The 27,195-nt window shown below is 35.8% G+C and overlaps 1 protein-coding gene and 2 non-coding genes across 7 annotated transcripts in view; all 3 read right to left on the reverse strand.

The window, feature by feature from the left end:
• Fut8 (fucosyltransferase 8) overlaps window positions 1-27,195 on the reverse strand; it is a 199,545-nt gene that overhangs the window by 39,066 nt on the left and 133,284 nt on the right. For all 5 annotated transcript variants that reach the window (XM_076921929.1, XM_076921926.1, XM_076921928.1 and 2 more), the window contains 2 exons: window positions 24,552-24,666; window positions 9,274-9,511 (listed from right to left, as the gene is read on the reverse strand). In XM_076921929.1, coding sequence (XP_076778044.1) covers window positions 9,274-9,511; window positions 24,552-24,666 — 353 coding nt within the window. The remainder of the gene's footprint in view (window positions 1-9,273; window positions 9,512-24,551; window positions 24,667-27,195) is intronic.
• LOC143437218 (U1 spliceosomal RNA) lies at window positions 6,973-7,130 on the reverse strand. The gene has a single exon (XR_013106829.1). It is a non-coding gene; the product is annotated as a U1 spliceosomal RNA (small nuclear RNA).
• LOC143437197 (U6 spliceosomal RNA) lies at window positions 25,185-25,288 on the reverse strand. Its single transcript, XR_013106810.1, has one exon. It is a non-coding gene; the product is annotated as a U6 spliceosomal RNA (small nuclear RNA).

Here is a 27,195-nt window from a genome sequence, read left to right on the forward strand (position 1 = left end):
AAAATGCTATCAAATATACATTTGAATATATAATCAATGTTAAACAAAATATTTGCTCCAACATAAAACACAGAAACAAAATTTTCAATTTATCACTAATGCATATTCTATTCAGACTATGAGAAAATGTTCAAAGAATAGATTTCACTTAATGAGAAACATTTAATTTAAAATATATATCCCCAGGAGAACAGGGAAGAGTGATCTGCTCACATATACATTAATTAGTTCAATAATTATGTATTAATATTAATGATATTCAGAAAATGAAATAGCTTACAGCTATTAACCAGGCTTTTGAAAATGTTATAAACATAGACATAACATTTATAACTCATACAATAGATGTCAATCTGAACAAACTACAAGATTAGGTAATCTTTATGCCCTATCTACTTTTATTTTTGATGTTTGGAATATTTTCTAGTTAATGTAGGATAATTTATCCTTTTATCACCTTGAGAATGAAATAATACTTCAAAATAAAAACACCTGATTAACTATTAACTATCATATTCTAAGCTGCATAAAAGAAAGGCATGTAGTAACGTAACTGGCTTCTGTCCTGCTAGGACTGAACGAGAGCCGTGCATCAGTCGAACAGGATACACTCTGCCACAGACCTATTCACCTCCAGTTCCTTCTACTGGAATACAATACTTGACCTATGTGCTAATGTTGAGAAGTAGAAATTTTTTGAGTTGACATTCATTATACCTTAGGCGATGCTTATCATCAGGGCGCGAGTAATAAAAGTGCCAATCCCATGTCATTTCCTCAATTCTGTGAAAAAAAAAAAAATCTCTAACAAGCAGTGCTGCATTAATTTGATTCCTTTTGCCAATATGTACCAGAAGCAGGACTTCACTGTTTGCCACAATCACTGCACATGCTGAATAACCAGTAACAAGAACACAAAATTATAACAGTGTAAATGGCAGTTAAGAATGAATACAAAATTCAAGGTTTATTTATGAAAACACCACATTTTCACATAAGTACATCTTAAACATACTTGCATTGAGATGGGTGCAAATGTTATAGGAGTAACCAACACTTTGATTGGATTTAAGGCCCTTTTCATGAGATGGAAACCAAACATGGCACTGCTAAATTGGTCTTGCATCTGAGACTAAATATGAACCACGGAGAATACCTACTACTGCTATTCTACTAAAGAACAGCAACATAATGACTCCTAATGACATTGCTGTACCCATAGATCAGTTCATTCCTCAGCTGTTATCAGAGAGGCTTCTTGAAGTAGATAGAAATGAACAGACTCACAACTGAACAACGTGCAGAGTGAGAGACTGCAGTGCACTTAACCCTATATGGGATGTCTTTATCAAACTCCTCCCCTCAAGGCTCAGGGGTCTGTATAGAAGAGAAGGCGGAAAGATTATAATGAGCCAGAGGTGGTGGATAACTCTAAGGAAACGACAGCTTCCCAGCAATAGGACTGAAGCATGAGTTCACAGAGACTATGTCAGCACATGTAAGACCCACACAGGTTCAAATGAAATAAAATCCCAGCACTGAGAAGAGAATATGGGACACAAAGTCCTACCTATAACCAAGAAGCTATCTGAAATTGATATCTGCTGGGAAAGAGAAAGTCAGTTTTCGTCAATAGAGTATCATGGGTATGTCAAATATATTCTGGGTAGGTACCATGCACAGAAGTAGCTAGCTAACATAAAATAGATTTCATGATTATTTTTTTTTGAGAAACTTAGAACTTACTGGATTGAAAATGTCAAATAACATTTTAGAAGAAAAGAAATAGCTAAGGTTAACATTTTTAAATATGTAAGTAATATATAATATTTGCAATATAAAGAAATTACAAATTTCTCATAAAATTAATGACAAAAATAATCTGGTATTTCAATATTTCTATACTATATTATCTATATTTTTGTCTATACTTAAATATATAAATATATATTTAAATATACAATATATTTAAATATATTACATATTAAAATATATAAAATACATATGCATAAAACCAATAATATATTACTTTTTACCATTAAAATTATACTATTATTTTTATTGAATATTTTATTTACATTTCAAATGTTATCCTCTTTCTCGATTTCCCCTCCACAACACCCCTATTCCATGCCCCCTCCCCCTGCTTCTATGAGGGTGCTCCCCCATCCACCCACTCCCACCTCCCCTCTCCAGCATTCCCCTACGCTGGGGCATCAAACCTCCACAGGACCTAGGGCCTTCCCTCCCACTGACATCCGACAAGGCCATCCTCTGCTACATATGCAGCTGAAACCATGGGTCCCTCCATGTGTATTCTACTCTTTGATTGGTGGTTTAGTATGCATGACTTGTTTTTTTGGGGTGTTTATTTCTTTTATTTGTTAGCTTTTAATCTTACTGATTTTTAAAAAATGTTTGTTTTGATTTTCTTTTTCTTTTCTTTGTTTTTTAGAAACAGAGAACTAGAACATGGAGTTGGGTAGTTAGAAAGGTAGAAAGGTCAGGGAGAAGTTGGGAGACAGGAAACAATATGATCAAAACATATTGCATGAAAAAATGTTTAAAGAAAAAATTACTTAAATACAAGTATCCCCTATCAGAGTTTTTGGTTTACTTGCAAAGTACAATAAAATTAGCTATCAAAACTGAGTTTTCACTCACATCTGACTAAAGGCTAAATGGAGAAGCAGATGGCTTACATCTCTCTTCTATGTAATTCAGCAAATTAGAGGCTGAAGAAAAAAAATAATTCTCAGTTCTGGTATTTTGGAATTCTCTTCTAAGCAAGATGTGACAGGCACCTGGCCATTTTATCATTATCTGTCAGGCACTCCAAGTGTGTAGGATTCCACCCCTAAGATTTCTGGCCATTTAAACAACTCTGACAAAAACAGCTTCAAAATGCCAATTCTTTCTGACTTTTATGTCTATAATGGATATGTTCTCCCCCATCCTTCAGAGTCTTGCTCATAACTTACATACCATTGACAACATTGACCTCATGACATAGACTTTTTAAACGTTTGAGCTTATTTCCTGTTTAGACTGGGAGTTTTCCAAGGATAGGAAGTTCAATCATTAATATTTTTTTCTGCAAAAGGAAAAGTAGCAAATACTTGATGCCTATAGACTGTATATGTCCCTTCTGCTGCTGTTTAAAACAGCTCTTAAAAAATAGAGCAGGCTGGAGACTTAGGGAAAATAGCACTTGCTGATTTTTTGGTTCATTAAATATCAGGTTTCAAAGGCCACCACAAGAAAACCTACAGAATCATATAACCTGGATCCATAAGGGCTCCAAGAGTCAGAACCCCTAACCAAGGAACATGCATGAGACTGACCTAGGTCCTCTGTACATAAGTAACAACTGTGCAGCCCTGTCTTCATGTGAGATTCCCAATAGCAGAAGCAGAGGCTATCTCTGCCTCTGTTGTCTGTCTTGGGCCCCTTCCTTTTACTGGACTGCTCTATCTAGCCTCAACAGGAAAAGGTGAGCCTAGCCCTACTGTAACTTGATATGCCAAGGCTAGCTGATACCCATGGGAGGCCTCCCTGTTTCTGAAGAGAAAGGGAGGAAGAGTGGATAGGAGGGGAGACTGGGAGAGCAGAGAGAAGAAACTGGTCAGGATGTAAAGTAAATAAATAATTTAGTTTTAAAAATACAAATTAAAAAATAAAAGATCAGGTTTCAAAAGTGGATTGGGCTTCTGTATCTTAATAGCTGCATCACCTCTGGCAAGCCACTTATATGAAATGTGGGCAGTCCGGGTTATCATGGGCATTAATGGGATGGAATATGCAGAGTTCTTGGCAATCTAGCTAGCAAGGCTCATGAGATCTAATTACTGACATACAGCTCTCTACAGCACACAAGTTGAAGAGCATCTAAGCATTCAACAGTGTTTACAAAGTTGAAGATATTTACATTATTTTGGGATGGGACTTGCTAGACTGCCCAAGCAAGCCTCGACCTCACAGTTCTCCTGACTCAGCCTCTCAGAAAACCAACTGGAAAGAAAAGCCAGGATACTTAAGAGGTTAGGTGACGATAAGGGAAAATCAAATGAACAATGACCTTAGATGCAGCATCTGTCTGCCTTCTCATATAACCAACTACCTCTGAGCCTTGCCCTTGCATGTCTGATCTGTGCCCCACACTCCAGACACCCAAAGAAGCCTGTCATCAATCTGTTCATCCGGTGACTTCTTTCCTGTAGGAAGCCCAATCTGGTTTTAAGGGTGATCCTCCCTTATACAGTGAATTGGAAAGTAAGTATTCAACTTTCTACACTGGAATTCAGTCCTCCCTAAAGGTTCAGTTTTCTGGTGAAGACATCTAGACCTGAGGTTTTCTTTATGGAAACATTTTAAACTATAAATTAAGCTTATTTCTCTTCTTCTCTCTATCCCCCCGGGGTCTACCTATGCTGCTCAGGCCAGCCTAGAACATGCAATCCTAACACGCAATCTGCACAGCTCATCCCAGTGTCACACTTGGCGTTTCTGTTGTAGAACTGTTTGGTTTTCTTTACAATGCTGGGTATGGGCCCAGTGGATTGTATATATGAAGCACTGAGTTCTAGACCTAAATTCAATTTCTTTAGTGAAAGTTATCTATTTCTTTTTGAGCAAGCCTTGGTAATTTACTGTTATGCCATGCACCATGAATTTTACCTGTTATCACTGAGTAAGTAATCTGTAGTCCTACAAACACTCATGAAATTTGTTGTTGAGTGCATTAAAATTATTTGAAAATGAAAAATTAAACTGAAGTCTCTCAAGGAGACTTACATAACTGAAAATACGTTAAAAAATACACAATGGAGTACTACTCAGCTTTTAAAAAAATGACTTCATGAAATTCATAGGTAAATGGATGTAACTAGAAAATATCATCCTGAGTGAGGTAACCCAGTCACAAAAGAACATACATGGTATGTACTCACTGATAAGTGGATATTAGGGGAAAAAAAGCTCAGAATATCCATGATTCAACTCACAGACCATATGAAGCTCAAGAAGAAGAAAGACCAAAGTGTGGATGCTTCAGTCCTACTTAGAAGGGGGAACAAAATAATCATGGGGAGGTAAAAGGAGGACAGGATCATTTAACCTTTGAGTAGAAGAAGGCTACTGATTTGTTCAAATTAATTTTATATCCAGCCACTTTGCTAAAATAGTTTATCAGCTGTAGGAGGCCTCAGGTAGAATTCTTGGGGTCACTTAAGTATACTATCATATCATCTGCAAATAGTGATATCTTGACTTCTTCCTTTTCAATCTGTAAATCCATTTGACCTCCTTCTGTTGTCTAATTGCTCTGGCTAGAACTTTGAGTACTTTATTGAATAGATAGGGAGAGAATGGGCAGCCTTGTCTAGTTTGTGATTTTAGTGGGATTGCTTCAAGTTTCTCTCCATTTAGTTTGATGTTGGCCATTGGTTTGCTATATATTGATTTTATTATGTTTAGGTATGGGCCTTGAATTCCTGATATTTCCAAGTCTTTTGACATGAAGGGGTGTTATATTTTGTCAAATGCTTTTTCAGCATCTAGTGAGATGATCGTGTGGTTTTTTTTCCTTTAGGTGTATTTATATAGTGGATTACATTGATGGGTTTCTGTATATTGAACCATCCCTACATCCCTGAATGAAGCCTACTTGATCATGATGATCGTTTTGATGTGTTCTTGGATTCAGTTTGCAAGAATTTTGTTGAGTATTTTTGCATCAATATTTATAAGGGAAATTGGTCTGAAGTTCCCTTTCTTTGTTGAGTCTCTGTGTGGTTTAGGTATCAGAGTAACTGTGGCTTCATAGAAGGAATTAGGTAGTGTTCCTTCTGTTTTTATTTTGTGGAACAGCTTGAAGAGTATTGGTATTAGGTCTTCTTTGAAGGTCTGATAGAATTCTGCACTAAAACCATCTGGTCCTGGGATGTTTTGGTTGAGAGACTTTTTGACTGCTTCTATTTCTTTAGGGGTTATGGGACTGTTTAGATAGTTTATCTGATCCTCATTTAACGTTGGTACCTGGTATCTGTCTAGAATAAAATCATCCAGATTTTCCAGTTTAGTTGAGTATAGGCTTTTGTAGTAGGATCTGATGATTTTTTAAAATTTCTTCAGTTTCTGTTGTTATGTCTCCATTTTCATTTCTGATTTTGTTAATTTTGATACTGTCTCTGTGCCCTCTGTTTAGTCTAGCTACAGGTTTATTAACTTGTTGATTTTCTCAAAGAACCAGCTTACCATCTAATAAATGGTTCTAAATGCATACATATACCTTTAGTTGCTGTCTATCTGGAGAATAGGTAATATGCTATAATAAAACTTTATTTTAAAAGACAAGTATGGGGGCTTTGTTTGACCTGAGGAGTAAAGTTTGTCAACCTAATTTTCAGAGCATAAGATTTTACATGTCACAAGATCTGTGACTTTACCATATGGCATGCCATAAAGGGAAAATATAGACAATAAAATATATTTTATATAATGTGAACAAGTTTAAAAAGCACTAGCCTAGTAAACTAATATGTTAATTACATATACACAAGGAGTTTTGCATGAAGATAAGTATTAATCATTGTTTACAATGGCAAAAGCTTGTGGTGATGTAAATGTCCACCACAGAAGCAATACACAAGCGAATACTGGTACAGTACAATACAGCAGAAGAGTGAACTAAATTCTTCCATTGATTCAGTCATAACAGGCTCTTCTAAGATTCATGGTGGGCTATAAAACAGAAATATTTCTCTGAAAGAAAAATATGTAACTTGAAAAGTGTACATATCAGGTTCTGAGTCCAATCTAGGTTTTAAATGCTAGACATTTCCATTGCTAGATGGATCACTCCATATAATAGTGGAGAATGACCCTCAAGTGCCATATGGGCACCTGAGAAGTCAAAGCTTGTTGTGTTTGAAGTAAGGAGAATGCGTATCTTCACTTTCACTGTCTTCTTCTGTGTGGAACACAGGCCCTCACCTATCACAAATGACTGAGTTCAGCTGCCCACACATGGAGAATCACAGAGATCAGCACATCCAGAGGGCACTGGATGAGCCTCACCCTGGGAAAAACACTTTTGTAATCATGGTATCTCCCCCTTACCAGGTAAGTATATAATTTCCTTTTTTATTTCTAAATGAAGTTTTTTTAAAAATCCTTAAACAGTTATACATTTCCATAGCCTATATAGAATGCTATATTTTAAAAACAAACCAGTAATTGTTGAAAGATATTTTAAAGAATTAAATAAGCAAGATTCTTATTGTAACTTCATGAGGAGATCTATGTGGAAGAATCTGAAGGTCTACTACATGTAGTTGCTTTAAGTTTAGGAGCTATCTCATAGTAAGGAAAACAAATTGACTTTATTCTCTGCCACTTTAAATACACAACTATTAAGATTAGACATACTGTGTACAGGCAATATGAGAGATTCCATGATTTTTAATTAGAAGGATATTCTTTATTATCTATCTTCCTTCACCTAACACTCTCTCTCTCTCTCTCTCTCTCTCACGCACGCATGCACACACACACACACACACACACACACACACACACACACATGGGTGCAATGTATGTGAAAGGGTGCAAGTACTCATGTGCATGAAGGCCAGAAGAAAATGTTGGGTGTACGGTCTTACAACTATAAAATAACACAAAAGCAACATAAGTCAACAATCAAGGTAGGACATAGCTTGATTAGATGTATGTACTAATTCCTGCATTAGTGATTCACATAAATAAGAAATCATTAAATTCCAGCCATAGGCATTTTATGTAAAGTGTCCCTGAACAGTAACAATTTCATGGAAGTAGTGCCAAAGGAAAAAAAAATCCAGAGTTCTTTGTATAAATCACAACAACAGATATTTTTATAATCAAAGGATTAATATCAAGGACCTTATTAAAATTTATGCTGGCTCCTCTATTTTGAAACGTTTTAGTTTCTCTAATATGTATATATATACATATCTTATATACTATTAATAATTTATATAAACAAAGATCGATGACATAAATACATTTTATAAAAACAAAGAATTCTGATCTCAAACATATCTTTTTAAAATTTTTATTTTATTGCTTTTAAGTAGTGTCTCACTATGCAGCCCTGGTTGCCTGGAACTTGCTATGTAGACTACACTGGTCTTCAACTCAGAAGTTCACCTGCCTCCACCTCATGAGTGCTGGGACCGTGAGCTACCATGTTCAGCAATACTTAGCTTTTACAACAAATACTTGTCTGCAACATTACAAGGTACCCATGTATTTTTAAAGCTAACAATAGTAGTTTGCATTTAAGTCAGTTCTTACATGAGGGAATACAGTAAATGCATCTCAATATATGACTTCATTTCCTGTTACAAACAATTCATTATAAGATAGCAATATGACATAAGATCTAATATGATAGATCTGTTTAAAGTCTTGAGCATAAAACAAAAGCACTGAATTACCACTAAGACTTTGTTTATAGTCTAGTCTTTTTAATACCACTTCACTGATAAGACAGGAAAGTTTCTGTTACCTTTTTTCTTTTTTTAAAATCACTTGGGAAAGCCTGGACTAGACTGCAATTTACCCTATCTATCACCAAATGTTTCTTGATTAAAATTAAAATTATATAAGCAAACAAGGCATCATTGTCCTCAACTGTAAAATGGAGACAAAGTTGCCAGCAGAGTCTATCTCAATGGTTCTCATACTTTGGTCTTAAGATAGAGAAATTTTCTCAGAAATGAAATTCTTAGGTCCACTCCTGACAGCCTACATCAGAATCCTCCATTTTAACAAGTCAACCCTCCAATATAAATAGCATGCTACTGTTTGAAACTCTTATGCTTGAGAAACTTGGTCAACTTTCTGAAATAATTATGAAGAGTAAATGAATTCAGTAATATCACCTTAAAAATGAAAATTACATCATCCTTATTAAAATATGAAATTGTACTCCTTGAGAAAAAAACCAGCAAATTTGTTAAATCAAGATAAAAATATACATTGAATAAAATATTAAATTTTTTTTTTTATTTATTATTTTAGATACATATTTTTGCCATGTAACCAAGACTGGCCTTGAACTCATAATCCTCCCACCTCAGACTCTCAAGCAGTGGAATTATAGGTATGTGCCACTACAGCTAGTTATACAATATTTAAAAAAAAAATACTATCTACATTTGATTCAAGAAGAAGACAAAATCTGATGATCTGACCTTACTAGATATCTGCTATAGTACGCAAGCTCCTTACCTGACCAGTGTCCAGTGGAAAGGCCAGATCTGTCTGTACATGTCTCACTTACAGGTCTAAACACAGTCTCCCATCCACCAGTAGCATAGCGCCAATTCTGAGATTCCAAGATGAGTGTCCGCTGGGTGCCATAAGCAATCATGAAACAGTAGACCACGTGGTGGAGTTGACAGCCATAGCCACAGCCTTTATTGATGTTACACACCAATTTCCTGGCTTTGCTGCAGTCCTTAGGATTCTGCCAGTGAAACAAAGAAGATAAAGACAGAAGCGTTAACTTCCTGTTTTGGTCACAGGTATTAAAATTCATACAATAAGCCAGAACTGGTTCAGCATATTTCTTATTTAAATAAAGAATCAAGCCTTATAGATGGTATCCAACAACAAAATTCAGTAAAATTTTGATGTGCTTATGTAGGAAGACGGCAGAGAAAAAAATTACTTTGGAAATATCACTTTAAAAAGGTGAAATGAAGCAGTTACATTAGAAAATCTGTTCCTTTTCTATCACTCAAAGGTCATGATGGAAAGAGGGGTTCCATCATTCCTTCAGCACATTCTATGACAAAATTCCAACCAGCTTAAAGGAAAAGCTGTAATTTTATCAATTCATTCCCAGAATTCTGAATGCTACAAACAAAGCCTATATTTTCACCAAGAAACTAAGGGTACAGAGGAGCAGGTGTGACGGATAAGTAAAGAGAAGCATCTGTCACTAAGCCTGGCGACTAGAGTTCAATCCCTGGGCCTCACACGGTAGAAGAGAACTGAATCCTGTACACTGAATTCTCAGAAGTGAATGTAGAACACTTGTACTGTGGCTATCCTAAAAATGTGACTTTTTTAAAATTAAGAGGTCTACTTTAATATTTTTATATTTCCCCACAAAACAGCAAATGTTTATCTAGTATGAAAATTTCTCTTTTTCCATTGTAAAATTTCAATTCTGCTCTAACGTTGATGAGCTGTAAGTAAATACTCCTAGTCATCTGTCCTATCATAATGACTGGTCTTGGTTAAGACTCTTATCCAGGGTTTCCAAGCAGTTTTTTGCTCTGAAAGGTAAAAGAAGATGAACACTTTTAGAAATAGAATCCTAGTCCCCCACATATCAAGAACAATTTCTATGAATCTTGACTAACACAGCCAGCAAGTCTGTTAATAAAAGTCCTACTTAGAAAGCTAAGATAGGGAGGCTGTAAAATGATTCTGAAGGAAATCCAAGAAAGAAATATGTAACATTATTACCTTTAGAAGCACCTTTTACTTGCACAAGTGTTAAAGCAAGCTGGGCATCTTTACATCAAAGCTGAACTGACGTCACCAAGAACCTTGAGTTGAAGCATTAGTGAATCTGAGAAAACTCTGTAAAAAGTTCTACTAGATTTGGCCCAAGTTGTTTCCATAATCAAGCAAAAGAATTGTAGATTCTTTTACTTGACTACGAACTCATGACAGACTCAAGAGGAAATTATCTTATTCGTTATTATAGCCACAAAAGGCTTGAGAGGACTAGAAAAATGTAATTATCATATAGGAATGAAAGAAATGTACTTACCCTCGTGCGTGCCTGCATACACACACACACAGAGTGGGAAAAAAAAGCTGGTTTACTAAGAACACTACAAGGGGAAATGAGCTAGGCATAGCAAGGCACTGTCATAGCCTTTATCCCAGTAGACAAGGATCTAGGGAATGACAGTTTTAAAGTGGTTTGAAGCAGTATTACAGACTCAGCAAATCCTCAAGGGAGTGGATAAACATTATTTGCTGACCTTTTTATGACTCATAACAGATATAGAACTTAAATATCCCTAAAAATCATATCAATAAAAATGTCCCCCATTATATGTTTTGATAAACAACTCTTTGAGGCATTTTAAATGTAGTTAAAATACAAAGATAACACAGAATATTCTTAGAGACTACACTCTATTTCTTCTGTCTTAAGCAAAAAAATGTGAAAGAACATAATTAACCAATCATCTGGCCTTTAGTGTGGACCCTAGAGCTTTGACTTAAAAGAAGACTGCCATCTATATGCAACAAAAAAATGTGTGCCCAGTTTTACTGGAAGAAATGCACTAAATTTTTCATGTATGTCATCAATAACAGAAAAATATATTTATTATGTTTGGTTCTGAAGAGAAGGGTCTACATGTAAAAGGACTCAGCAAAGGACTCAAAGGCAGAGAATGACAAGAGAAACTTGAGGGACTGGAACAAAGGCTGTGAGAAAAACAAAAAAAGTGACAACACAATCTTTGGTTTTACTAAAATACTAATATTTAAAAGTATAAAAAATTCAAAAGATGATTTTCATAAAAGATTCAAAAAATATAAGAGATAAGAAAAAACAAAAAAGGTATTTGTGTTTATAGCACAAGATCAGGTTTACCAGAATAAAAGATCTAGAAAATCAAGTAGGTATTTCTCAGGTAATAAAAAGGGATTACTTCTTTTGAAAACAAGTGACTAAGGATAGACTTCAATAACAATAAAAACAACAGAAAACCCACATACCCATGGAAATTCAACAACTCTCTACTCAATGATAACTTGATCAGGGAAGAAATAAAGAAATTAAAGACTTTTTAGAATTTAATGAAAATGAAGGCAGAACATACCTAAACTTATGAGACACAATGAAAGCAGTGCTAAGAGGAAAATTCACAGCACTAAGTGCCCTCATAAAGAAAATGGAGAGATCCTACATTAACAACTTAACAGCACACCTGAAAGCCCTAAAACAAAAAGAAGCAAACACACACAAGAAGAATACAAGGCAGAAAATAGTCAAACTCAGGGTGGAAAAAATCAACCAAACAGGCACAGAGAACAATACAAAGAATCAACAAAACCAGGAGCTGGTTCTTTGAGAAAAATCAGCAAGACAGATGAACCCCTAGACAAACTAACTAAAGGGCCCAGAGATAGTATCAAAATTAACAAAATCAGAAGAAAAAAGAACAAGAGACATAACAACAGAAACTGAGGAAATTAAAAAAAATCATCAGATCCTATTATGAAAGCCTATACTCAACAAAACTGGAAAATCTAGATGAATGAATGATTTTCTAGACAGATACCAAATGCCAAAGTTAAATCAAGAGCAAGTAAACTATCTAAACAGGCCCATATCCCCTAAAGAAATAGAAGACATCATTAAAAACTCCCACCCCGACCCCCTACCCCAGAAAGCTTTAGCGCAGAATTCTCTCAGACCATCAAAGAAGACCTAATACCAATACTCCTCAAACTAGTCCATAAACTAGAAACAGAAGGAACACTACCTAATTCATTCTATAAAGCCACAGTTACTCTGATACCTAAACCACACAGAGACCCAACAAAGAAAGGGAACTTCAGACCAATTTCCCTTATAAATATCTATGCAAAAATACTTAATACAATTCTCACAAACCAAATCCAAGAACACATCAAAACGACCATTCACCATGATCAAGTAGGCTTTATCCCAGGGATGCAAGATTAGTTCAATATATGAAAATCCATTAACATAATCCACTATATAAACAAACTCAGAAAAAAAAATCATATGATCATCTCATTAGACACTGAAAAGGCATTTGACAAAGTACAACACCCCTTCATGTTAACAGTATTGGAGAGATCAGGAATTCAAGGCCCACATCTAAACATAATAAAAAACAATATGCAGCAAATCAACAGCCAATGTCAAACTAAATGGAGAGATACTTGAATCAATCTCACTAAAATAAAGGACAGGACATGGATGTCCACTCTTCCCATGTCTATTCAATATAGGACCCGAAGTTCTAGTCAGAGCAATACGACCACAAAAGCGAGATCAAGGGACTATTAATTGGTAAAGAAGTCAAGGTATCACTATTTGCAGATGAAACGACAGTATACATAAGTGACCCCAAAAATTCTACCAGAGAACTTACACAGCTAATAAACAACTTTAGTGAAGTGGCCAGACATAAAATTAATTCAAACAAATCAGTAGCCTTCCTTTATACAAATGATAAACAGGTTGAAAATGGAAATAGGGAAACAACACCCTTCACATTAGTCCTAAATAATATAAAATACCTTGGGGTAACTCTAACCAAACAAGTGAAAGATCTGTATGACAAGAACTTCAAGTCTCTCAAGAAAAAAAATCAAAGAATACCTCAGAAAATGGAGAGATCTCCCATGCCCATGGATTGGTAGAATTAACATAGTAAAAATCGTCATCCTACAAAAGGCAATCTACAGATTCAATGCAATCTCCATCAAAAAAACCAACACAATTCTTCAAAGACATAGAAAGAGCAACTCTCAATTTCATATGGAAAAACAAAAAACCCAGGATAGCAAAAACAACTTTTAAAATAAAAGAACTTCTGTGGAAATCACCATCCCTGACCTCAAGCTATACTACAGAACAATAGTGATAAAAGTGGCATGGTATTGGTACAGAGATAGACAGGGTGATCAATGGAATAAAACTGAAGATGCAGAAATAAAACCACACACTTATGGATACTTTATCTTTGACAAAGAAGCTAAAAATATACAATGGACAAAAGAAAGCATCTTCAATAACTGATGCTGGTTTAACTGGCAGTCAGTTTGTAGAAAAATGAAAATAGATCTGTATTTGTCACCTTACACAAAGCTCAAGTCCAAGTGGATCAAGGACCTCAACATAACACCAGATACACTGAATCTAATAGAAGAGAAAGTGGGAAAGAGCCTCGAACTCATGGGCACAGGGCAGGGAGGTGGTGGGCGGGTGGGTAGGGATTTCCTAAACAGAACTTCAATGGCTCAGGCGCTAAGACCAAGAATTGATGAGACCTCATGAACAGATTAGCTTCTGTAAAGTAAAGGACATAGTCAATCAGACAAATCAGCAACTTACAGATTGGGAAAAAAAAATCTTCACTAACCACACATCTGATAGAGTGCTAATATCCAAAATATATGAAGAACTCAATAAGCTAACCTCCAAAAAAAACCAAACAACCCAATAAAAAAATGGGGTATAGAACTAAACAGAGAATTCACAACAGAGGGATCTTGAATGGCCCAGAAGCACTTAAAGAAATGTTCAGTCCTTAGTGATCAGGGAAATGCAAATCAAAATGACCCTGAGATTCCACCTAAAACCAATCAGTTCTTTACAATAAAGATAACTGAAAATTTTAGAATGACAGGATTAACTTAAATACAAATTCAAGACAATCACCCTAATGAAAGAGCTTTGGAGAAGAGGCTTCAGAGTTGTCCCCCCCCCCCCCCCCCCCCCAGTGAAGGCTTTACCATGAACTCAAATGCACAGTTTTGCTTCAATTCAATAATTTAAAATGAGACAAAAATGATCACACTTCTCAATCTCTCCCTGTCAATCAATCTTTCACTACAGAGATACTCATTTATGAAGCTCAATGAGATAGCATACACTCAGAATCACTTTAAATATGCTCTTACTTATTCATATCATCTGAGAGACACCATTTGACTCTGTGTAAGTGGAATCTGGATATGCTGGGACTGAGCCCAGAACCCTGTGCATGCCAAGTTCTTTTATCACCAAGCTACATTTTCACCCAAATCACAGATTTTTTGCTATTTAAGATTTTTCCCCATACACAAATAAATAAAAGCCTCTTTGAAGTACAAATTTCACTTACAATGAAATCTCACTTTTTTATAATTGACCAAAATATTATAAAAAATGGCTAAATAAGGAACAAATAAAAATATGTAGGCAATATAAATGGCATGTAATATTCCCCACATGTCTTAAACTCAGTAACTATTAAGTTAGCAGAATCTGTCTGAAAAACAAAAGAGATGTTCACACTCACAACACTAAATTTATAGGTGGCAAGGCAGAATTATGAATTTTTTTTCTCAATCTACCTTCTCCAAGATATCTTCAATATAAGAGGCTGCAAGAAATGCAAACTAAGAGCACAAAGTTGGCTACTTTTATAGGCCATTAACTAAGAATCATAATCCAAGGGCACCTTCCACTTCCCTCTTAAGAACACTCCTTACAGTGGAAGGCATTAAGACACAGACAGCTCCTCTTTCTAAGGAAGAAAGCTTGGTAAAAAGAAACCAGGTAAGTTAAATTTTATTGTTCTGTTTGTATCCTCTAATCACAAGACTATAAACAATTTTTAAATTTGTTTGATTAAAAAGATTTGCAATATCTAGCTTGGTGTTGGTAATGAAGAAAAGATTCATTAATATGGTGGCAAAAGCATTTCATTGTATTGGAAACAAGCTAATTTTATTTCTCTAAAATTATTTTCAAAACCAATGCAGAAAATGTAATGAAGCAACTAAGAGAACTGAAATGCTGCATGCTGGTAATTAAAATGAAGACTCTGGGCACAGTTAATAGCCATAAAAGTGAAAGTAAAAGCATTCTCATTTTAAAAAGACAAGACTGGAAATGGCTGGCTTTAGACATATTAAACAAGAATCCTTTCCTAGCAGAGTTGGTCTGGAGCAGGTGTCCCTCCCACCCCTGCAGCAAAGAACAATCTGTTCCAAGTAGTCGGTGCACTGCAACAGCTCAGGCCCAAGCAGGCTACCAAGTGCTTCAAAAATCAATTTCCCTGTGGTATTCTGTAAAATTTAAGTGTTGAAACTTAATGAAGAAAAGATATCAAGATACCCAGTAGAAAAGATATCAAGATTCGTAGTATACAGGTTGGCACTCTGCATCAAAGGTAGACAGTTGCTGTTCAATATAAAAGAAAAAAGCTTACAGTAAAGAAGCAATTGGCTTATTTTACATATATATTTTTAAAGACTTTAGCTCTTTGCCTAGATATCTCTATCAAACATTTTAAACCAATTTCTAAAAAAAAAATCTTAAATATCTAATATAAAGTAGCAAACAAATGAGAAATCTTCCATTTGCTGTTGATCTAGGAAAGACTTATACCATTTCTAGCTATTCCAGGTAACTTCTGTAAGAGCACTCTCGGGAGATCTCTACACCAGGCAGTCTTGGTAGTAATTTGCTCTGATAAGGGCCACAAGAAGGGCAGAGACTAGTGAGGCATATCCAGCCTAAGGTCTCACTCTAGTATTTGATGCAAACCAAACTCCTTCAAAAGCAGAAGAAACATTACATCAACTCCTGCTCACCTTTTATAAAACTGTGCAGGTTAATTCTTTAAACACTTTAACTTCTCTCTGCAAGTTTACAATCCAATTCCCAGTTGAAGTGGTAAAAATAAAAACAGCATGCTTAGAAAATTAAGATAAAACTTCAGGAAGGTCCTCTATCTTCATTAGACTTCCTTACCTAAAAACCAAGACTACAAAAACAATGTGGTAGGTTCAAGGGTTGTGTGGGTGGGGGAGGCAGGAAAACAAGAAGGAAAAGGAGTGGCAGGGGAGAAGAGTGAAGAGAAGCTCTACCTTAGGGAGGAAGAAAATGATGAAGCAACAGCACAAGAAACTGCATGATACTGCCTTCCTGTCCAGGGACTCTGCCATTTTATTCTCTCAGTCTCAGTCTCATTCTCATTCTCATCATTCTCATTCTCATTCTCATTCTCATTCTCATTCTCATTCTCATTCTCATTCTCATTCTCCCTCCCTCCCTCCCTCCCTCCCTCTCTCCTTCCTTCCCTCTTTCCCTGTCCACCCCCATAAAAAATAATAAAGTTTTATAAAGGTATAAATAAAAAATAAAATTTTTAAAAAGTGAAAATATATACAAAGCCTGGAATTTAGTTAATCGTATTGTTATATCTTTTTTTTTGTTTTGAAAATGTACTGTAGTTGAATAATAAGTTCTCCTTGGGGGAAACTTTGTGGAAGGTGCACAACAACATATTGTGTGTTAAATTGTTTAGATATGATGTTAAAGAATTATGAACAGTAAAAAAAGTAAAATGAATTAGTTAGATAGAACACTGTTAATTATGGGAAGGTAGTTTGAAAACAGAAAGTGCTCTTAAATGCTTCTCCCCTTAAAAAAAATAGTATTTGAGTGAGTTCAGAGAAATTTATTCTCAAGCAGCAATAGCTTCTCTTTGCCACAATGTACATGTGGAGGTCAGAAGGCAACCTACGGAGTCAGCTCTGTCCTTCCACTAAATGGGTCCCAGGAATTGAGCTTAGGTCATCAGGGTTGATGGCAGCCTCTTCACCTACTAATCCATCTCATTAGTCCCCTATTTTAACAGTTTTTACATGTACTCTGATAGTAAACATGTGCTGACTTGTGAAATCAGAATCAGGATACTAACTGTTCCATCAAAACAAACAAAAAACAAGGTGAAAACCTTATGTTACCCCCTTTGACGTATTTTATGTGTGTGTGTGTGGGGGGGGGAGGGTGTACGTGCGCGTGCGTGCATTCCTGGTGCTTACAGAGGCCAGAAGAGTGTGTTAGATCCCCTGGAACTGAAGTTACAGATGTTTGTAAGTTGCCATGTGGGTACTGGGAGATGAAGCTGGGTCCTTGTGAGAGCAGTGAGTATTCATTCCTAGCTGATGAGCTATCTCTCCAGATCCTGTTAATCCTCCAGAGTTGTATTCTCCAGACATTAATCCCTGGAAAGCACGGACTTATTCTCTATACAAAAGTAACAACAGTACTTGGCTTTTGAAGATGGTTTTTCACCAGTCAGTATGATGCTTTTGAGATCCATTCAAATGGAGGTGCTTCATTTCATTTTGCTAACGAGTAGTAAGTCCTCTAATTGTGTTGCTCCCACTGTACTATAGTTTATTGGTCTATTGGATGCGTGACACTTGGGTTGTTTTCTTTGAAGCTATTAAAAATTAAGTTACTATGAGCATGAATAGGTTTCTGTGTGGACATAAGTATTAATTTTTCTATGCAAAAGAATGTGTTTGCTGGGTCATATGGCAGGGTTATATACAACTAGTATAGGAAACTGGCAAACTTTCCTAGGATAGTTGTGCTATTTTAGCTTCTCACGAGCAACCAATGAGAACTAGTTACTTAACGCACCTGGTATTTTCAGTTTGTTTTGTTTCCCTTTTTTCTGTCCTGACAGGTGTTAGCTCTTCATGTCTTTAAGTTGTATTCCCTCAACAGCTACTAAACATTTTTTCCTGTGCTTACTTCTAATCAATATATCTTATATGAAGTTGTCTGTTGAAAACTTGTGCCTATTTCCCAATGAGATTGTTTCTTGTTATTGGAATGAGAGGTTGCAATACATGCTACATACAAGACTTTGTTTGATGTGTGAATTATAAAGATGTTCTTCTTCTCTGTGACTTCTCATTAACAAGGTAATAATTTGTAGTTCAAAAAAATTTAGTATTGATATTAAATAGGAGTGATGATAAATTAGCATTCCTTCAAATATTTTCTTCAATCTTTAATCCCAATTCTTTTCTGGGCTTTCAAGGATGAAAATATAAACATGTTTTGTTCCTGTTCCAAATGTCCCTAGGCGTCTGCTAATCTCTTCAGTCTTCATTCACTGCTGCTTCAGTGGCTGAACTTCTACTGCTTTAGCCTCCAGTGCACCAGTTCTTTTCTTGGCTACAGCTACAGTACTGAGCTACTGGAAGTCACCATGTTTTCACCATTAACATTTCCACTCAGTTTTTTCTTCTATCATCTATTTCTTTATTGAGGCTTTCTATATTTTTCCCTTGTTTCAAGCCTCTAACTGCTACTGGAGAGTCTGTAGTATTACAGTTTTTGTAAAATCTTTGTAAGACAATCCCAACACCTGTGCTGTCTCTTGTGGAGTCTGCTGATTGTCATTCATCATTTAAATTGAGATTTTCCTGGGTTTTGGTATGATAAGACTCTACTTTCTATTTGCATTTTCTATTTTACTAAGCAGTCACATTGTTTGGATTCACAATGAATGCTTTTGCCATCTCTTTAAGGGCCTTGGTTCAAATGTTAATTTAACTGTTAAAATCTTTTCAGCATTGCAGTGAGATCATTCTGTTTTAACTGATCACAGGGCATGTGGGAGTATGATTTAAGATTTGTCACTCAACAATATGTATGACATAGTCAGTTTTAGAATTACAATATCACTTCTTACTTCTGGGGAACTTTTACAATAAGATGTTGAACAAATACATCAAAAGCTGAAGAATGTCGATTGCAGCTCAGCTTACGTTCAAGTTAAAAGAATAAGACATTTGTTAGGTATGTTGGCACACTCTGAGATGAACTAGGTAGAAAGTGACAACAGCAATAGTACCAGCTATTCCACTTCTAGAACCACAGATGTTAACCATTTCATATGCAATTCTGTGACTTAATATAATAAATTACAGAAAACCTTTTTATTATTGATAACTGAGAAGATGTGATCATATAAGAAATACTTAAAATAATATGTAGTGAGCTATAGTAAGCACAGTATCACAAATTCAGAAACCCATTAAACATGTCAAGAAATATTTATTTTCTTGCCAAAAATGTCTAAACTGTGAAACCACTTTGGCAAGAACTTTGGAGGAGCTAAATTTTCAGTTTACTGTAAACCATGCCTAAAGTAAACTACTCAAAAGTAAGAATTATAAAGACTATTGCCAAATGTCACCAACTTTTAAAATGAAGAAATAAAAGCGAATGACATAGTAATGTATATAGAAAATTTGATAAAATCTACAAAACATTTACTTGATCTAGTAAGTGATTTTGGCAAAATTGCAAGATATAAAATCAATATACAAAATTAAACTGTATTTTACATACTTGCAATACTAAGATATGCTAATTGTAGAATATAAATAAAATGTGAAGAATTTATGACAATATTTTGAAAAGAAGAACAAGGTTAGAGAAATCATACTATCCAATTTTAATACTTATTGCAAACCTATGGCAACCTAAATGGTATGGTATTATCAGGACTCTATTACCTGACTTTCAACAAAAGCATTAAAGTAATGAGGAGAAAGCAAGACTTTGAAACAATAGCTCAAATAAGCAAGAAAATGGAATCGAATTCTTGGTTCATATCTTAACTCCATATATATCACAGACCTAAATGTAACAGCCCAATTATAAACTAGAATGGAAGACGCAAAGGTTCCATCTCAGAGTGCTTGCCTGGCATGCATAAAGCTCTAATTCAAGTGGCTGCTCTTCCAGAGGACCCAGGTACAATTTCTAGCACCTACATTGTGACTGACAACTGCCTGTAACTACTTTGCCCAGGAATCTGACCCTGTCTTTTGGACTGCAGGTGCCAAGCATGTGCATGGTACATATACAGACAATACAGGGAAACATCCATATCTTCCTCTCAGAAGATAAAAGGAATGGTTAAGCTACAGACTGGAAGAAAAGATTTCTAGATTAATAATAAAAGACTCATATGGAGAATAAAGAGCCTCAATAACTTGTTGCGGTAAATCTCTTGCCCATAGGAAGTCCATAGAAGAAAAGACACAAGTCAATAAATATCAAACAAATGCTGCATGCCTAGATTGGGCAGATTTACCATTAAACTACACTATTCCCCGGCTAAGAGAGCTCTTAACAACTTGCGGTTTCCTAGGTCAGGGTCTTCTTCGTCTTCTCTCCTTCCACCAACTCCCTCTGCTTCCACCAACTGCCAACTCCTCCGTACTCTAATGGCTCTCCTCCTCTTATCCCCTTTCCCTGCCTCTGGCTCCTCCCACTCCTCTTCCACTGCCCAATCACTGGCTGTAGCCTTTATTTAACAAATTTGATTGGACAGAAGGTTTACAAGATTCACTCCTCCTTCGCATCCCCTCCCAGGAGTGGAATTACCATGACAACAAGAGGCTAGGGCTATCCACCACAATAACTCAATCATAAGAAAACAAATATCTCAATAAAAAGTTGACCAAAAGACTTGAACAGATACTTCGCTAAAGAAGGTGTAAGGGGATTAGGAAGACAGCTTATCTGGCTTGCCTTCCTAGCGTGAGTTTGATCCCCAGAACTGATGTGAAGAAAATGGGCACGATGGTGTGTCTCAAGGAAAACAAAACAAACCAGTGATAAGCACCTGAGGAGTGTCCCCTGCCCATCCCAAGTGCATGTGCACTGCTACATACATTCATACACACAAACATGCACTCAGTATAGAACACAAAAATGGTAAATAATCAAATAAAGAGATATCCAACTACAGTCAAAAGAAAATACAAACCAAACCCATGGATTACGATTAAAAACATACAAAATGCTACAATAAGATTGACTATACTGTTGGAGGATGTGGGAGAACTAGTTTAAGAGATGGCTGACAAAAACAAACTCACAGGCATCTTTGGAGGGGCCTTGCTTCCTCATGTCATGTCAGGACTCTTCCTTTCCTTTTTGTTTAATTTTATTCATTTTTTGCCCATATATTATGGCTTCAGGTTTTGTGTTTTTATGGGATTCCTTAAGTGTGCTGATGAGTGGGTCTCTGCACCTATACCTGTGGCTTACAGCTTTAGGGGGCTCTTTTCCTTCTGTTTGTTTTTGCTTTATCTTATTATATATATTATGATCCCTCAGATGCCTGTTTTCTAATGAGAGACAGAAGAGGTAGACAGAGATGGGAGGGGAGGGTGAGAGGGACTGGGAGGAGCAGAGGAAGGGAAAACCATAACCAGAGTAAATTACATGAAAAATCTATCTTTCAATTTAAAAAAGAAGAAAAACATATTACATACAATATTTTAAGTACTGGTATAATTGTTCTGGAATATTTAGATGCACCAGTAGCAAAGATTAGAATTCTGAGGATTGTTCTGGATAGATATCTAAGTATTTCCTGTATTACATCCTTCCCATTGAGGACCAGAGGAGATATAATAAATTAGATTTTCAATAAAGATGATGAAGCTAAAACTATGACTATCTGATATTTTCTTTATCTATTAATTGTTGAAAATTAAATTCATGAGCATTTGAATTACTACAGAAAACAACTTATAAAAAGCAAAAGTATTGTGAATGTGTCCACTTCTGTAATTGTGAATTTGGGATTCAAGGCAAAAAAGGAAGAATGAATGAAGATCTGATAAACTTTCCTCAATCTGAAAAAATATATAAGCATACATCCTACTCTTAGGTATTTAAAGAAAAAGAATGAAAGCATAAGCCCATGTCAACATTTGTGGATGGATGCGCAAAAAGAGTTTACTCATAACAGCCTTGAAATGGAGATACTAAATGTCTCTCAAAAGGCAAAAACAACCAACCAACCAACCAACCAGTGGTGCACCCACAAATGTAGTATGACTCAGAGTTAAAAGTAATGAAATATTGATACATACAATGTGACCCAAAGAGTAGATTTTCTAAAGAGAGAGAGAAAAAAATAAAGCAAGTGGCAGGCACTTGTTACAGTGTGTGAGCTGATGATGACCTGGCCATACTTTAAATCCAGATGCTGAAAGTATAATGAATATGTGGAAGCTCACAAACCACTGTTATTTCTGTATTACTAATAAAAGGAGATGATGGTTTTGTGCCGCCACCTGTCCACAGCTCACTAAATGAAGATCCAGTAGATAGGAGACAACTACCTCTCCCCTGTAGGAGGTAAAATGGTTCTCATTCTGCTGACTCCTCTAATGAATGGTCATGGGAATATGAGACTCAGAGAATATGCTGACACCAAGTTGGTTTTTAGTGACCCCCTAAACACTTGATCATCCCCATTTACCTGTATGAAAACAGATGCTTAAAATGAACAGAAGCATATCATGGGCTGTCCCTTTGCTCCTAATCTTTTTTTTAAATAATTTATTTTTTAATTTTATTTATTTAATTATTTAATTATTTATCATTATTTTATTTTATGAGCACTGGTGTTTGAGGGTGTCAGGGTCTGTGGAACTGGACTTGCAGACAGTTGTGAGCTGACATGTGATTTCTGGGAATTGATCCCAGGACCTTTTGAAGAACATCCAGTGCTTTTAACTGCTGAACCATCTCTGCAGCCCCCACTTCTAATCTTAAAGGGTTCTTGTACATGGAAACTATGCTAGCACAGAATTACAAAAGGACTGAGTGGAGGACATCTTATGTTTATTTCATCTTAAAGCATCTCTTGTTCCATTTTAAATGTCTCTATTAATTTGCTGTTTTTTCCTCAAAACAATTTTCTCTCAACTTATGCCAGTTGAAGATACTTCTATTCCTAGCATTTCAGCTCCTTCAATTACTTAGAAAGGTCTACTGATTCTATTTCTCCAGTCCCTCCAAGTTTGTCTCCACTTCAGTGCAGACTCTCACCACTTCTCAATTCTTCCTGCCTGTGCTACAATCTCCCTGTCCTGTATGCTTTTGCTGCTTCTAGTCTCTTCAAACACTAATAGAGTTAAACTAAAATAGTACTTTTAGGTTCTGTCATTTGTTGTACCTTTTATGTACAAAAACTATTTTTAAAATAGGTTGTCACTAGCTTACTGTGGCTCAAGGCCCTGGGTTTAATTCCTAGCACTAGGGAAGGCATGGGTGGAGTGGGTAGGTGGGAGTGGGGGAGAACAAAGAAAACCAGGATGTTGTGAAACCAAAACCAGATAGTATCTACAGAATATTAACAATAAAATAAAATTCAAAAGGTTTTCCTTACAAATATCTAAGACTATATATCCATATCAATAAGAGTTTAAAAAGATCACATACAAAAGACATAAAAGGCCTTTAACAGCTTGATCAGTCTTTACTTCTGGTCAAAATGACATCCATAAAATAAGTATCTTTCCATAATCATTTAATGTTTATATACCATAAAGTTTACCTTCTATAATAAAGCTCTTCAACTTCTTTGCAGATTTCCATACCCATTTTTCATACAATCTAAAACTCCAGACAAACTAAAGAGTTCAGCTCACATCTGGGATCCTGTATTACTTTTTCCTGCTATGGGTCACTGTTTCCAACATATACTTCATCTAGTTTATCCTTCGCCTTCATTTCTTGTTGTGAAATCAGACCTGACCACCTTCACAGTTAGGTTCAGATAATGCATCCTCCATAAACTTTCCTGGCTTCTCCTTTGTCAAAATGCAAATAAGTATTTCCTACAAAATACAGCATGCTCACAACTGTATAGTTTGTAAAAATGCAAACTAGTAGCTCCTTTTAGAGCATTTTGAGACACTTTGAACTACTCCTGTACTCATGAGGTATAAAACATTCTTTCTTTGAATAAATATGTAAAGTGAGTAATTAATTTTTCAAAAAAGTACTAGAAAAACTTTTAAAAAGCAAAAGTTATTTTCACTTTGTATTTTATTATGATTTTTTTCCACTCAAGAATTATTTCTTAATCTAACCTTCTTACCTGGAGATATGTTATTCTCCGCTGGACCAGCTCTGTCAGATCTTTGGCCTCTTTTTCACGCCAATCCCCTGCTCCATCTGTTTGGCTGAGGTAGTAGAGATCTGTCATGATAGACCTGTGAAAGTAAGCAACATTGGCGGTCCACTTATTTGTATTGTTTCACAGGATTACACAAAACCATAAAGGAGCCAAACTGTTCAGAAAGATCAATGCTCAGGTAGATGATGGTTTTTGTCTTTTATTTTCCATTAAGACTATGAAACTTAAAATTTAAGTCTCTACTATCCATGATTCATCCCTATAGCAAATCATTTTTGCCAAAAAAGACACATAACTTTTCCCCACAAGCCAATCAGCCACACCAATAAAAACAAATACACAAACAAACAAACCAAAGCATAAAGAATACAACTCAGCAGACATGGCACTGGTATCTGAGTAACACCACTGTGTCCTCACTCATTACTTCACAAGCCTTCTTAACTCCACTCTGAGTAACTGGGAAACATTAGAGGAAAAACTTGACATAAATCTCACACAATGTCCTAAATAATAAAACATTAAGAAATTCTTTCTTTAAAGGAGCACGTACTAAGATTTTAGGCTAGGTGAACTTCTGTTGCTTTTGGTTTTGAAAGTATGTAGTGTTTCATAAATTTTCAGGTCACCCTTGTGCAAAGGCCATGCTAATGTCTCTATCATTCCAGTTTCAGTATGCCTGCTACCAAAGGGAACATTCTTTGTTACTTGTATAGCAGTAAAGTTACCTTAAGCAATAAGTAACTGAATAGGCATGACTCTACTCCAATGAAACTTTATTAAACCAAAGTAGGAAAATAGCCAGATTTTGCCCTTGGGCCATAATTTGCTGTTCTTTCATCAAAACTAATATAATGATTAAGATTCTTTCTCACTTTGGAGCCATCAGTAATTTCAATCATAACATGTTAGATTTCCTTGCAATAAATTAAAATACCCTGTAAACTAAGATAGTTTAGAACTGGTAGACATGGTTTTATATCTATATTGCATTAAATAAAACCAATGGTTTTCATTTCACTTAGTATTAAAGGAAGTAAAAAAGCATCCCTCTTTCTCTAACAAGCCCCAAACAATCTGTCAGCAAATAAATATATAACCAGTTACTTGCTTTGAAACAATGGGTCACTTTCAAAGGATTTTAGGCATTTATTGGTATCAATATTACCTACTCACAGGACACTTTAAAGCTTAGCTATTCCATTTTCACCCTTTTTAAACACCGTAAGAGTCTAAAATGTAGTGTTTTATAAATTTTTATATTTGATATTCTTATTTAAGATTAATAATAATTTTTATATAGAAGAAAGATTTAACTGGCTCTTTAACAAATCAATCGCTAGATTACGCACTGAGAACAGATTCAAATACAATTTTTTTCATATTATCACACTGAGCTCCCTCTGAAATATTTTATAGCCCACAATAATCTTTTTCTATTGTTGTTGTTGTTACTGAGTTAAAGTTACTACTTTCCATGGCTTGAGTGTGTTCTCTGAGTGTCCCCAAGGGCCCATTGTGATTAACATCTTAAATCTTCTCTGGGAAGGCATCGGAGGTGGTAGAATGGGAAAGGGCTATCTTAAAGGAGGTCCTAAGGTTCTTGGGTGAGGAACACCCTCAAAAGAAGCTATGTGACAACATTCATATTCATAGTCTGTCTCTCTCTTCCTCCCTCCTTCTCTCTGACTGTCCACTCCCTGCTCTCTCTCTCTCTCTCTCTCTCTCTCTCTCTCTCTCTCTCTCTCTTTCTCTCTCTCTCTCTCTCAGACTACCTGTTTGGCCATGTAAGCTCTTCCATACATGTCTCCACCATAATTCTGTGAGGACTTCTGCTGGAACTGAGCCAGACAGTACCAGGCCTGTAAACAAGTCTCTTATCTTTATAAAATTGGCTGTTTCCAGATATTTCACTGTGTCTGTGGTAATGGAAACCTGCTTAACATACTGACCATGTGGAATTATGATTTGAACTAAGAAGCACAGAAGTCTTTAACTATTATTGTGCTTTAAAGCTCAGTTGGAAATGTACAGTATTTTCTGAGTTTTATAAAGCTCACTCACAACACACTCACAGTGCTATATATCTCATAGGCTTTACAACATCTGCTCATCCCCTACTCACCAAGTAGTCATGGTCATGAAACCTACTGCAGATTTCAGTATTAAACAACAGTGTTACTGCTGAAGATAAAGCACAGGAGAATAAAGACCCAATCTATTAGCAAGAGGAAAGAAGGAAACCCAATATGCTATGCTTAGCTTTAAAATTAAAATGAACATGTGTGCATATGTACATGCTTAGGGAAAAAGCAGTAAGTTTTATTGATATGTATAGCTTCTAGTAGATAAAACACACTAAGCCTAATTTGGAAGAAAGCCTATAAAAACGGTTGTGGCTTAGGCTTTCTCCTCTTTATGTATTTTTTCCTTAACACGGGCTCCAGTGATGTAGTCCAGCCTGGCTTCAAACGTGACTTTCTTGCATCAGTCTCTATAGAGTGCTAGGCTTACTGGTATTCGGCTCTACACCTAGCTATGGTTTCTGGTCTTAGAAATTAACAATTCTGTACCACCAAAAATGAGAGCAGAGTTCTGACTTTCT

The sequence above is a fragment of the Arvicanthis niloticus genome, chromosome 23 (assembly GCF_011762505.2).
Source record: "Arvicanthis niloticus isolate mArvNil1 chromosome 23, mArvNil1.pat.X, whole genome shotgun sequence".
NCBI classification, from domain to species: Eukaryota; Metazoa; Chordata; class Mammalia; order Rodentia; family Muridae; genus Arvicanthis; species Arvicanthis niloticus.